We start from the raw sequence: 15,421 nt of genomic DNA, 5'->3' as shown, positions 1-15,421 counted from the left end.
GATTACAGGCATGAGCCACCACGCCTGTAATCATACTCATGACTCTTATCTTTGTTTTGGTTGTCTATATACAAAATACACCTCTGTCCTACTATCCCTCATCTTTCTTTGCTATAACCTCCAACTTTAACAGCATTCAATAAATTCCTATTTTTGTCTATCAACTCTTTTTCTCTTTGTCTATATGTAAAAACTAGCCCACCTCAACTGTCTTTCCAGCCCAGCATTCCCCTAACCAATATAATAGCACAAGAGAAGTTTGAAAAACTTTTTCCTACTGTTTCAGATGTGTATGTCTTCCATACCAAGAAGCATGACCTTCTCCCTCATTCAACCTCAAACACATCAATCAAAATTGATTTCTTTCTACTATCATAATTTTGTCAATCATAGGGAAATTGTTTACTGAGATAAAACATATACAAAAAAGTTAAGTTTCTATACTTTAATAAAATATATACTTTTTTTTTTAAATCCAAGCAACATTGTCAAAAGGCAACAAGGAACGAACAGTTTCTGCCCCTGAAACACGAGTGTGGCTTCTACCACAGCTGGCCCCCAGTTTTAAAGTATACAACCATGTAGCAGTAAGTGACCAAACTTTCAGAAACTAGAGAACTGGAAGTCCCACCTAAAAGTAACATTGTGATTACAGAAAGAGCCTGCTGTTTGACTTCTAAAGAGGGAGGGAAAGAGCAGAGAGCTGCTTACATAATTCCTTTCTTTGATACACTACTCTAAGCTACCTCACTACCACTCTTCACTTTACTCTGCTATTCAACTCTTCACATCCACCCTCCAAAAATTATTACAATCAGTAATATATTTCTGGCCATACTGATATGAATGAACACATATATTGGCATTTCTTTATAAGCATATACCTTCATATCTTTACAGCAATGGTAATAGATTATTTTTATTGCAATGGAATTTTGTATTTTTGTATACAATATTTCATGCATAGAAAAAAAGAATAACAAATGGCTGTGTTCCTTTAACCCAGGTTAAGAAATATTAAATTTAATGGAATTCCTAATTAATACATTCATTTTAGACTTTTAAAAATCACTTTACTAAAATAATAATAAATTTAAATATAGAGAAATGGAAAGAGTAAGGGTGGAAGTAGAAAACTTGACCAAGTTATATGTATAAATATACATTATCTAATGTATGTCAATGAGCCATATTTGAAAACATAAGCACTCTGATTTGTAAAGGTGAATTCAAAGTGGTAAATTTAAACTAAAACTTTATACTTAAGTGAGGTTACAAAATGTCATCTCTCTGTGTGTACCAGTTGGTGTCACTACAAGTGAGAATATAGTAACAGACTATAATGAAAAGAGATCTAAAACTGATTTCTATGTAATATGAACATATTGTATGCATGAGTAATATTCATATATGAAGTCCACTGTTAGTTCATTTCAATTCAAATGTGAAGGAATTTTAAGAAGACGAAAATTACATTTTAAAAAATACCAAATCCAAATGTGGCATTCAAAATCTCCTGAATATTAACATTAAACGATCTACCAACCCTGTTTTCATTAGAACTAAAAACAAACAAATTTTTAAAAACTTCCCAATGGTGAGAGAAAAATATAAATCCTGGGGGGTAGGTGTCACCGAAAAAGGACCTGAATCTCTTACCTGTGGGCAGCTTGACACTGTGAAAAGGACTTCCTCTTCTGTAAACCACTGCTACTTAGTTCATTTGTATAAACATTAAAAGCTAATGCAGACTTCTAGGTCAGCCTTCTTGAGTCTAAATTTCTTGTTTGATTCATATTCATTAAAAAAAAAGACAAGAATACAGTAGGTTGGCTACATATTAAAATTCCTTTCAAATAGTGGTTCACATCTGTTGGGTAGTTTGTGCAGCATACATCCCATTTACCACAAAAGCCAAAAAACGTCAGACAATATGTCAATAAAGCTCACAGAACACACAGAGTATATCTTCAAAATGACTATTTCAAGTGAAAATGCCTAGAATCAGAATTCTTTGTACTGCTTTCTATGCTGCCAACTATTAGGTCTGCAGCAACTGTGTGCAGTTAAGTACCTCCCACATATTACCCAATAGTATCAATAGGCATAAACCTATAAAAGAACTAAAAGCTTAAAAGGCTTATAGCTTCTCACTATTTCACATATTCACTGTCAACTGTGGTCTCACTACTGCTATTCTAATGCATCAACTCTGTTCTTTCAGTCCAAAAGGCTGAATTCTTATACATTCCAAACAGAAAATCCATGACACATTTTATTTGCTGCCCTAGCACAGCCAGACTGCAGTTACAGCTAGCTGGCGCCAGTAAGAACAATTTACATAAAGCAGTCCTCATTTCATGACCAAACTAAAGGAGAGTACTGCTGAGTAAACCCTCCCCATTCGTTCCCCAACATGTACTGACTGGTTCTAGAATATATCTAGTTATCTACATACTAATAGAATTCAAATCCAGGTAATAAAAGAAAACCAATTTATAATTCTTATATAACTGAAATTCCACCCCCCACCACAAGAAAAATATTTTTAACTCTCAGAGATATTCAAAAGCCTTAGCTTACTTATGGCACAGACCACGTAAATTCAATGGTTGCTGTTTAACAATCATTAAAAATACAAATTATAATTCACATTACCTAAAACTATCCTCATTCTACTCTACAACTACCTTTCAAATTTTAACTAATCAATAAATAGTAAACATTATTAAGTAGATTTGCTCTTAGAAGTATATTGTTTAACATTTCACCAAATAATAAGAATTGTGTACCTTCAGATATCACTATTATGATGGCTAAATAATTCAACACATTTACCACTAGTTAATATTACCAAAGCATGTGCTGAGTATAAAAACCTAGGCATATTGAATTACGAATGTCTTCCCAAGAAAATATTCTGTCTGTGCCACATTCTTTTCAAACCTGTATCATTCATGTATTGTTTTTACTGGCCAGATCTGACAAGGCAAGAGTTGAGTCATTATCTGCAAGGCCCTTTTTTTATTTGTATTTATTTTTTAGTTAATTTATTGTCTACTAATATATAATTCTACTCCACTACCATTTTCATTAAGGCGAGAGATATATTAAATTTCATTTTAAAGTAACAATCCAGAAACTCATTTAGTCCCGCATCTGAAATAATAAAACGAAAAGAAGTATTTAAAATGCTAACTAGGGGTTATCCAAAATATTTTCCATATTTTTAAATCTTATTTTCAGCTATCTTCAACATACTTCTTAAGTTACCCCTATCAAATAAAAAAGACAATGGGGCTATAAATGAGGGGACGCATAAAGTTATCATTTATCAATAGCAAATGGTAGACTTATATAGACAAACAAAAATATTACCTAGGTTATCAACGATAAATTTCCTCAAACAACTATATTCTCTTCTCAGGATCTATGACCCACCAGGAGCAGATGAAGTGATAGGGACAAATATAATGATATAATTTCATGCATAAATTAACTCTTCATTGGAGGAAAGGTCTTGTATCAAAAGAGCTTTCTAAGTACCATATACTGATCATAAAATATGAGTTGAGAAAAAATGTTAGAAATAATCTAAGCATTGAGAACAGAATCTAGAAGTTAAAAATTAAAAAAAGAAATCGCTTATTATATACCTTACAGTTTTAATTTTGCTCTCTTCCTACTTGTATCATGCATCCAACCATGAATAAAAGTACTTGAAAATCAAAAGACCTAAAATAATTTAGTCCAACACATAGTGTAAATAACATGGATGTAAGTATTTTTAAGCCAAATAAGCTAATTACTTGACAGTGAATTATTCATCAAAAGAAGCTGAAAATCTCCACAACATGCTTACTAAAAGTACTAACAACGGCAACTGTTGATCTAGCTCACTGCTAAAATGAATACAGTAAAGACTGGTGTTTTATTTTCAACCCACTATAGATCAGCTATTGTAAAATATGGTGGCAATGAATTACTTGAAAAATGAAATTAAAAATAAGGCATATAAAATATGAGTCTTGATTGTTTTGACTCAACTGACATAAAATTACATTATCAGATTGATGTAAAAATTTCTATAAACTCTCGATTTCAGTTCTTATCTCACAGAGGACCAGAAGCAAACAGTTCTCAGACTGATCACAGGCCACATTTTGTGTAGTGCTCATCTAGTTTTTAGATACCTATTCTACCCCACCCCACAGCATTCACAATCCTTAAGTACTTGCAACCTCCTCTCATATTTATTGTCTGTGTCTTCCCACTCCCTTCCACAAGTGTAAACTCCATGAGAGAGAGCAAGGATCTTATATGCTAAGCATCAAACAGTACCTGGCAAATAATAGGTGCATAATAAATGACTGTTACATTTGTTGAGTAACTGATCAATTCACAGTCTGTTTTAGTTTTCACTCTACCATGCTGCCTTTGCACAAGTAAGAATCCTTATTTTGTCCCCTTTAGACTCTTCAAAGTCTTCACTTGGAGATTCTAAACACCCTGCTCTCTGACATTTTTACTGTAAATCAGCCAGGCCCCTAAAAACGCCCTCTCCCTAAAGATCCTTTTCTAAACTACCCAGTAGACCAGATTTCTCCCAACTCCATTCTTCCTGAAATAATGATTTTTAAAAGAAAAAAAAAACAAAGATCTGTGCTAAAGGGAATCTTGTGAAACAAATGCAACCAATATTTAATTTGTGCTACACTTCACTTGACTTTATATTTGTTATCCTCATTTAAACCCCAATATTAATTCTTTATGATAAACATAATTCCCATTTTAAAAACAAGAAAAACTGAAGTTCTGAAAATAAGTAACTTGCCTCATTCCATAAAAATACCTAAGTCTTGGCCAAGCATGGTGGCTCACACCTGTAATCCCAGCACTTTTGGAGGCCGAGGCAGGCAGATCACTTAAGGTCAGGAGTTCGAGACCAACCTGGCCAACATGGTGAAACCCCATCTCTACTAAAAATGCAAAATTAGCCGGGCATGGTGGCACACGCCTATAATCCCAGCTACTCAGGAGGCTGAGGCAGGAGAACTGCTTGAACCTGGGAGGCAGAGGTTGCAGTGAGCTGAGATCGCACCATTGCACTCCAGCTTGGGCAACAAGAGCGAAACTCTGTCTCAAAACAAACAAACAAACAAAATACCTAAGACTTATTGAACACATAATCATAAATAGGTACTGTACTTTAAGCACTATATATCCATTTTTCATATAACCTATAACTAATGAGAGGAAGAACATGGACTCACCCTGACTGTTTGACTCAAAGTTGGTGTTCTTCCAACAACCCATCTCATTTAATCATCAGGGATAACACAAAGAGGTTAAATATTTATCCAAAACTACACAATTACTTAATAACAGTACCAAAGCAGAACTAATCTTTTCCTAACTTCTATACTAATGTTTTCCACTATGTATGCCATGGTACAGGTATCTCTATATCCAACAAAGGGATACACCAGGTCAGATAGTTCTACTGGCAGTTGGCTAGCTGCATCTGGCTTACTTCAGAAGGAAAGACAAGATTCCCTCAGGCAGATGCAGAAGCAACTCCTCAGACCCTCTCTCCAGTGTTAAGGTCCCTCTTTCACTAAACTGATGAAGATTTGCTAAATCAATTTGTGCTGTTTTCACAATTTCCATATTCACATATTAATGACTAATAACAGATTGTTACAAATCACCAACAGAGAACTCTGTGAGAGTTCTAACCTGGGCAATTAAAAAACAATCACTTATTTGAATAGACATTAGGCTTTCTCTCAAATCACTTTCTCTTTTCAAAGTGTGAAGAGCAGTAAAGCAGGGGACTCACTGTTTCCTGTGCAAGTTAATCACTTTTTCAATTTTCTCTAAAGTTGAACTCTAACTAGAAAACCATTTTCCAAAAAGGCATAACATTCTTTTAGCACTTCCTTAGAGTTACCAATGTCGTGGTATTATTTGAATGTTAACAAGCTGGCTTTCACTCTGGGAAATGTGGAATTCAAATTTAAGTCAGATCAAGATTATAAATTATCATGTTTCATGCATCATCAAGGTAGTCTTCACATAGACACTGTAAACGTTAAATTAATAAATGTAAATAGATGTAAGTTTTCAACAAAAATAAAGTTTGTAATGGCCTAACGGCCATTATCTAATCTAGTGTACAGTTAAGAAAATGTTCTATTAGGAAATTTACTCATTATTTTAAGTGATAAAACTTCTTAGCTCAACTAATTTGGGCAAAAATCTTTTATAAAATGCTATTTCATTTATCTGTTCAGTAAACTGCATAGCTTGAATACACTTTAACTTTTTCTTATTCAGTATTACCATTAAGAACATCAAGTTGATAGTGATGTCCTTTAATACAGTGGTAACATTTAAAGAAAACAGAACTGATTATCACATAAAAGATCTCAAGGTACTTATATGTTTCTAATTAGAATTTCTTTAATCTCTTCACTTTCAATCAATTGTTACTTGTTATGCCATTGGATCTCCTTCATTTGGCTCCCATGGCACTCTATATAAAATTAGGACAAAGTGAAAGGTTATAAAACGTGCCATATCTTCTAAAGAGTAAACTGACTTTATATATTCTAAGTCTCTCCTACCAAGTAAAGTAGGCTACATTTTACTTACGTTTAGTTTCTTTTGGGTTAGAAGTTATATTTTAGATATTTAAGGCTGCCAATAAACTATCAAATACGTAGGATAGGTCTTTAAAAGGAACTGTCTTTCAAGGCCACGCAGGTAACGTGATTCAGTGAAGAGGACCAGAGGTGGGCAAAAGAAGGCCCTATCTGAAGGAGACAGCATCTATACTCAATTGTAGATTGCTATTCTCAAGCAAAAATGTTGTTTTTCAAGAAGCAAGACAACTAGATTTTTAGGTAAAATCTGACAACTTTAAATGTTAACAATCAGAGAAATGGGGCCGGGCGCGGTGGCTCACGCCTGTAATCCCAACACTTCGGGAGGCTGAGGCGGGCGGATCACCTAAGGTCAGGAGTTCGAGACCAGCCTCAACATGGAGAAACCCCATCTCTACTAAAAATACAAAATTAGCCGGGCGTGGTGGTGCATGCCTGTAATCCCAGCTACTCAGGAGGCTGAGGCAGGAGAATTGCTTGAACCTGGGAGGCAGAGGTTGCGGTGAGCCGAGATCGTGCCATTGCACTCCAGCCTGGGCAACAAGAGCGAAACTCCGTCTCAAAAACAAACAAAAAAACACAAACAAACAATTAGAGAAATGGGCTAGTGACTAAAGAATAAAAGTAAGTTTGCTGGCTGCCAGTTTATAACTCTGAAAATGAATTTTTTTGAGAAAGAATTTACCGTTTTTATGATTCTTATTTTTACTGAAACACAGGAAACTCTAGGCCGTGAATTCAAGTCATGTTTTTAGATAAGTTATTTTCTCACAGTATATTTGAAGAACTCAGCCAGACTATACCCAAAACATTTCTCCTACTCCTCTAAATTCTGTAATGTCAACATTCTATATTGGCTTTACTTAATAAATACATCTGCCATATCCATACACAACAAAGGATGGCTAATTTATGCTAACAGAGTAGGTCCCAGTACTACAAAAACGAATATATAACATTACTAAGTGGATAGGATGTTACTTAGCACTTCTTGCTTCTGAGCACGAGTTATATAAGAAATTTCCCATAGTTTTTAAATATACACTGATCCAATCACACTTGAAAAGGTATATGACACTTCAGAGGCAAATAAACTGAAATGCACTCGGATATTACTGAGAAAATTAGTATGCAAGATTTTTGCAGAGTATTTCAAGATACTATTCTGAAACATTATGTAAATTGATACTGAGCATATGCTTGCCAAATAGGAATTTTCCCCCATTTTATAGATAAAGAAACGAGAATCAAAAAATGGAACGAACACAGGGCACGATGCCTCATGCCTGTAATCCCAGCACTTCAGGAAGCTGAAGTGGTCAGATCACTTGAGGCCAGGATTTCGAGACCAGCTTGGCCAACATGATAAAACCCCACTTCTACTAAAAACACAAAAATTAGCTTGGTGGCACATGCCTGTAATACCAGCTACTCAAGAGGCTGAGGCACAAGAATTGTTTGAACCCAGGAAGTGGAGGTTGCAGTGAGCTCAGATTGCCACTGCACTCCAGCCTGAGAAACAGAGTGAGATTCTGTCTCATCTCCAGTAAAGAAAGAAAGAAGGCTGGGCGCAGTGGCTCACGCCTATAATCCCAACACTTTGGGAGGCCTAGGCAGGTGGATCACTTTAGGTCAGGAGTTCAAGACCAGCCTAGCCAACATAGTGAAACCCCATCTCTACTAAAACCACAAAAATTAGTCGGGCATGGTGATGGGCGCCTGTAATCTCAGCTACTCGGGAGGCTGAGGCAGGAGAATCACTTGAACCCGGGAGGCAGAGGTTGCAGTGAGCTGAGATTTCACCACTACACTCCAACCTCGGCGACAGAGTGAGACTCCGTCTCGAAAAAAAAAAAATTAGCAGGGCACAGTGGCTCATGCCTGTAATCCCAGCAATTTGAGAGGCCAAAGCAGGCAGATAACCTGAGGTCAGGAGTTCGAGACCAGCCTGACCAACATGAAGAAACTTCATCTCTACTAAAAATATAAAAATTAGCTGGGCATGGTGGCGCATGCTTGTAATCCCAGCTATTTGGGAGGCTGAGACAGGAGAATGGCTTGAACCCGGGAGGCAGAGGGTGCAGTGAGCCGAGGTCGCACCATCACACTCCAGTCTGGGCAACAAGAACTCCGTCTCAAAAAAAAAAAGAAAAAAAGGAAAGAAAGAAAATGGAATAAGCTCATCAATGTCAGAAAAAGGTAGCAAAAACAGTATTCAAATTCAGGTTTGGACCCTTGGCCAGGGCCACCACCCTAACATTTCTCTTACAGGCTTATGCAGATGAAATTGCTTATGAAAAAGGGTAAACAAAAGGGGAGAATTTTAAAAAGTGACAAAATAACATCATAAAACTTCAATTATTCAGCTCCCAGATTTATTATGCCCTCAATTACCCAGCATAATAGCTAACCTGGAACTTGGAACAGAAAATTTGAGAACTATCATCAATCCCAAAAGCAATCATCTCATTAAGGGGTAGTTTATGCTTACAGTTGCAAAAATGCAACACAGCAGGGAAAGAATTAGCAATAATATCCTGAGTAACCATAGGGCATTAGTATTTCCTTATGTACAAGTAATAATCCTGTAGAGTGTAGGGGTAAATATTACAGTTAGCAATAGAAGGCAAAAAGACTGGGTTATTAAAATTTCCCTAAGATCCCACTCAAGACCAGCATAAACTGCTCAATAATTTCAACACGGACAGTTTTTCTACATTATATAAAATGTTTTGAAATACACGTATTTTTAAACACTAGAGTCTCCTCCCCTCCCACTCTCACCACCAAGATAGTGAGCTGTTATTACTATTAAAAGGCATGAAAATATGAGTGATTAAGGTCACAGGACATTCACTTTTCTATGTCATACTCACTCCAAGGATAACCTTACTGAAAGGAATGATGAATAGAATCCCTCAAACACATTGAAATTTTTTTCGTTTTCTTTTTTAGGGACAGTTCATATGACTGAATGATTTACATAAATTAGTGTTCAAATTATGAGAATCTACTATGTATATAAGACAGTCCTAAAGATTTTACAATGTAGTGACTAAAGTGAAACAAAAATGCTAAAGCTGTTGAGGAAACTGAGATAAATACTGACCCCAGAATATATTTTAAGCCACTAAATAAATGGACACTGATTCAGTTAGGAAAAATAATTATTTTGTTTAAAAAAAAGTAACAAATATAAACACAAGGCTGTGACAAGTCAACAATTTTAAACTGTTAAGTCATGTACATATAGATCTTATATTCCATCTTCATGAACATCAAAAAACAACCTAACGAAGATACATTCTAGAATAATTTTCAAACTGAATTCCACAGTGCCTTAAGAGGCCAAGGTTCTATAAATAAGTGAACTAGATCTGGATCTAATACAAGATTATAATTGTCATGTATAATCTCATTTCAAAGTTTTGTTTATCTTAATAGTGTAATTATTCTCATTTTATTAAATACACATGGCATGTGAATAAGTTTACAATATAAAATAAGTAAATAACAATAAAATATCACATGCGTCCTTTTGTTTCTTAAGCCTTGAAGAATTAAGCAGAAACCATAAGTATCCCTTTTATATATTGGAATCCTCCCTAAGAGTTTAACTTGCAAAAAGTTTCTGTTTTTAGAAAGCTGCTCTACTCAGAAAGTTTAGAACTTACTGTTCTATGTCATATAAGTCAGGGATATATTCTTAATACTCTACGGACAAAACCAGGAGTATATCATACCAGCTAAAAAATATTTTAATAGGTACTGCAATTTAAGTATTGCTGCTTAAAATATGCTTTTTCTGCTATCTGAAATACTACGTGAATAAGAATTTCATTCTCCCATCTTTCTGGGTAACCACAGACTTACAGTATCTCAATAAACATTTCTACTCCAAAACAATGTTAAGAAAGCTTTATACATTTTTTGAAATTAAATTTACAAAATCATTGAGCTATATTTCTTTTAAATATACTACAGGTTTAAATTAAGACTAAAATGAAAATATCACTTAATTAACTGAGTACTTCAGCTCTGATGGTATTTGAATACATTAGATATATTTTTTAAAAAGAGGTATCCATGACTAGATGTGAATTTATTTCTAAATTCAAAATCTCAATCTGAATGCCAACTTAAGCAAAAAGTAATTTGAACAAAGAAGCAAAGCAGCATTAAAAATGTCAAAGAGTTGGATACTGGGAGGAGGCAGCATGATGAGAAAGAATTGCAACCCATAATACCAAAAAAAAAAGATTTTGGACAGTATTAAAAAATTTTTTTCATGATTTATATAATTACCCTTCATCCCAAAAAGCTTCCACACAATACCTCACAAAAACGTAGAAAAATTATAGTCTTTGTGCAAAACAAGGCTTATTTATGGATCTTTTAAAAAAAAAATCTATTCAGATAATATATTGTTTTAATTTCTACAAATAAATACCAAACACACTAAAATAGCCTACACAAAAAGAATATTACATTAATTAGGGCCAGAAATGCACTACTATGGTGATCAAATGTTCTGGCAATGACAGAACATAAAATGGTAAGAAATTACAGGAATTTAACCTTTGACCCCACCATGCTATGTACTGTTTCCATAATAAAGGCTTAAAGGTTCTACCAAACATTTCAACTTTTTAAAAACCAAGCTCTAAGTTCACCCTTCTAAGTAAACTCAGTTAAATTCCTTTATAAAAAAGAAAAAAATGAGAATGTTTAAGATAAAGAGTAATTGGTTCTTACCTCTGGTCCTGATGCATGTGACAAGTCTCCTCACTGGCATACTTGCTGCCTAAGCAGCTACAAAGACTAGGTTAGCAGCCATTTTGAGACAGCTGCACAGTCTCAGTTGCACAAAAGTGTAATTAAGATGGCTGCAATGTGCACTCAAGAACTCACACAGTGAAAACTCAGCTATGTAACAAACAAAGCCCCTCCCACTTTGTCAGCCTGCAGGAAACTGAACATAGACAACAGCTAATGCATATACTGCAACAAACAATGCAGCTACACAGGACACAGAAAAAGAAAACAGAAGGCAGCAAGCCAGTTTTGTAACATAATGCCTGTGAATCCCGTCTTGCAATACAGACTTTGGGCACATCCAGATCCCAAACAACTTGAAATCCATGCCACATATTAGCAGTTACAGAGATAGAGCCAAATCACACAGAGCAAACATCAGGGAATTCGCTTGAAAGAAAGCCTCCATTTCAGTCCAGAAAAAAAAAAAAAAAAGTTAAACCTTGCTCAAGGCCTTTTTTTTTTTTTTTTTACCTTTTATAGTTTTATCATGAAAAGAATTTCAATTTTATAATTTCTAGAAAATTGTTTAAATCCTGAAAATGACTTGATTGATCAAGTTAATTTCAATTTACAGAAGGCTAAAGATTTTCTCCACAGAATCTAAGCCCCAAAGTGCTCAAATCTAGCAGAACAGTTAAAGCCTACAATTAAATTTTTGAACCTTGACAACAGAGTCTCTACAAGATGGCAAAAAGCTTATTTTGAGTAATTTACCATAGATATAAAAGTAATTTCTTCTCTTCAGTAGTACAGATGGTCACAAACATTAACATCCCCAGGTGAGTGTTTAGTCCCAGGGCAAATTACATTTCATGCCCTGACACAGACCTCCCAACTTTTTGACGTGAGTGAAAAGCAAATAAAAACAAAGAATTATAGGCACCCTGATGGAAAGAAGAGAATTTTTAAAAAGGGTAAAACTCAGTCTAATAATGGATATATTAGCAAGACAAATTTGAAAGAGCTCCAACAAATGCGGGTTGGCAGAAACATATCAATCAAGGAGAAGGGAAGGACAAAAGCACAGAGAGAACCTGTTCACATCAGCAACAGAATCCACGTTTTCTTTCTCTCTTCCTCAGTCTACCTTCCTAAAATTTAGCTAACCCGTGTATCTTGTCTCTATCCTTCACCAAAGTATTTACTAAACGTTTTAAGGGTATAGGGGAGTAATAGGGATATAGCTAAAAGGAGATTGGCCCTATGACTTGACAATGGTTCAAGCTGAGCAACAGGCACACAGAATTTCTTATCTCACTGTATTTCAGTATATATTTGAAATTTTCCATAATAAAAGTTTTTTAAATTACTTACCTTTAAAAGGTCCTTATGTATTTTCCATTAGGCAAAATGAATAATGTATGCAACAACTTCAGTATATCAGAAAAAGTTATACTTGATCCAAGCCATATTAATTCTTTAAAAATATAACTGTGATTCTCAAGCAAAGACTATTCATTAAAAGCAAGATTTAGGCCAAGCACAGTGCTTCACGCCCATAATCCCAACACTCTGGGAGGCTGAGGCGGAAGGCTCTCTTGAAGCCAGGAGTTTGAGACCTGCCTGGCCAACAAAGCGAGATCTCTGTCGCTACAAAAAATTTTTTTTAAATATTAGCAGGTGTGGTGATATGAACCTGTAGTTCCAGCTACTCAAGAGGATGATGCAGGAAGATCACTTGAGCCCAGAAGTTCAAGGCTACAGTGAACTTGAACCACTACACTCCATCCAGCCTGGTCAACAGAGCCAGATCCTGTCTCAAAAAAACTTGTAATTAAAAACAAAAGCGGCCGGGCGTGGTGGCTCACGCTTGTAATCCCAGCACTTTGGGAGGCCGAGGCGGGCGGATCACGAGGTCAGGAGATCGAGACCATGGTGAAACCCCGTCTCTACTAAAAATACAAAAAATTAGCCGGGCGTGGTGGCGGGCGCCTGTAGTCCCAGCTACTCGGAGAGGCTGGGGCAGGAGAATGGCGTGAACCCGGGAGGCGGAGCTTGCAGTGAGCTGAGATTGTGCCACTGCACTCCAGCCTGGGTGACAGAGCGAGACTCCGTCTCAAAAAACAAACAAACAAAAAAAAAACAAAAGCAAGAGTTGGTAAATTGAGAAAGGCTGGAACAGAATTGATATTACTGTAGCACTGGAATCTATGTTTAATTGGGGGGTGGGGAAAGAAGGTACAAATAGCCAAAATATTCAGAGCTGCCTAATGAAGACTTTCTTACATTCTGGAAGCAAATTGTTTTTAGGAAGTCTGATCCACAAAGATTTAAATTACGGAACACACTGTCAAATGGATGATCTCTTCTTCAAGCCTCCCTTCTCTTGCCAAATACTTTTCCAGTGTAAATCCTGAATACTTTTTTCTTAGTCTAAACATAGTCTACCAAGAGAAAGCTGCTGGCTACTAATAATACAAGTTGGACATCCCTAATCTGAAAATCCAAAATTCTCCAATAAGATTAAACAATTTCACAAAACTGATACAAGCAAAAATACAACCCAGACAACACTTAGTACCAGCCAACAGAGCTTTATCCATCCCTTCACACATTGGTTCTGTTTCTGTGTCTGATGAAACAGTTTAGAAAAGGAAAATAATTAGGCTGTTATTCAGATAAATAGAGTCAAGGCCAACACCTTTATCCCAAAGAAACTATCCTATTATAGTTTACTTGATATATCCTTTACATGATTCAATCTATATTACCCTATCACTGACAATTCTTTCCTTACTCTCTCCTTACTACACACATCCCCAAACCAGGTGTCATTACTCTCTCAAGGTCTTTTATGCATATCATCATTATACTTACCACATTTCATTACTTGTATCTTTATGCAAATAATCTTTATATAAGGATATAAATCATATCTTAATTTATTGTCCATTCTCTTCCATAGTACAGAACACAGTTATTTGCTCAATAAATAGTGAGCTGAAATTCTCAGTGTTTTTGTTTCTACCACAAAAATCTCAAAAGAACCTTCATTTTTAGGATCTCAATTCCTACTTTCTAGGAAGAAGTCAACTAATATGTCAACTAAGATTTTAGTCTTGGCCTAAAAACATCTGCACTTCAGAATCCAAGATGGAAAAAATAACTTTTGTAGGGCACTTTTCAGGCACTATATAGGAACTACTATGTGCTTATGATAGATGACTCTGAGAAAATCTACAGGAAACATAAGTGATTTACTTTTAAGTTTTATTAATATTACTAAAAAAGCAAGATTCACCTTGACTGTATAATGTCACAGGTTATAAGAAATTTGTTTTATATTGGGTCATTTGTAATAAGACCAAACATTTATTTATAGAAGCATAAATACTTGCAACCAATTTCTAATGTTCAGTAAACAATTCCATGACTATCCCATGTTTAATCTTTTCCTAATTAAAAATCAGCACTTTTCACAAGTCTTTTTTTTGTTTTATTCGTTTGTAGACAGGCTGGAGTGCAGTGGTGCAATCATGGCTCAGCTTACTGCAGCCTCAACTTTCTGGGCTCAAGACTCTCACTTCAGCCTCTAGAGTAACTGGGACCACCGGTGTACACCACCACAACTGGCTAATTTTTAGAATTTTCTGTAGAGATAATGTCTCGCTATGTTGCCCAAGCTGCATTCAATTCTTTTTTTATTTCACTCTTACAATGACCATGTAAAATAAGAGTGCTACAATCCCAAATTTTTATGACCAGAGAATGTAATCATTTGCCAGGAGTCACACAATTAGTAATGAAAGAAAAAAAAACTAGAATTAATTCTAGTCAACCATTACATTTTATATATATTATACTATTTGAAAACTTTGCATATGCAAATTATTGAAAACTATAGAATCTAAAGAAAAAGTTTCACTGTATTTGGTTGAGAGTAAATATATGTTTTATTTATTTAATTAAGATGCTCTAACTGTAAGTTATTATTA

General features: G+C 35.2%; 1 protein-coding gene across 3 annotated transcripts in view; it reads right to left on the bottom strand.

The window, feature by feature from the left end:
* ATF7IP (activating transcription factor 7 interacting protein) overlaps window positions 1-15,421 on the bottom strand; it is a 150,300-nt gene that overhangs the window by 118,783 nt on the left and 16,096 nt on the right. The window contains exon 1 of one of the 3 annotated variants that reach the window (XM_032159689.2): window positions 11,424-11,695. The exons of 1 other annotated variant lie outside the window; for it this stretch is intronic. In XM_032159689.2, coding sequence (XP_032015580.1) covers window positions 11,424-11,440 — 17 coding nt within the window. In that variant the 5' untranslated portion in view covers window positions 11,441-11,695. Of the gene's footprint in view, window positions 1-11,423; window positions 11,696-15,421 lie in introns of those variants that run through there. One more of the 3 variants, XM_032159688.2, reaches the window with a different exon arrangement.

This window comes from Hylobates moloch, unplaced genomic scaffold (genome assembly GCF_009828535.3).
Source record: "Hylobates moloch isolate HMO894 unplaced genomic scaffold, HMol_V3 SCAFFOLD_8, whole genome shotgun sequence".
Classification (NCBI taxonomy): domain Eukaryota; kingdom Metazoa; phylum Chordata; class Mammalia; order Primates; family Hylobatidae; genus Hylobates; species Hylobates moloch.
Note: the sequence above shows the minus strand (reverse complement) of the source record. Positions and strands in the feature narration are given on the sequence as shown.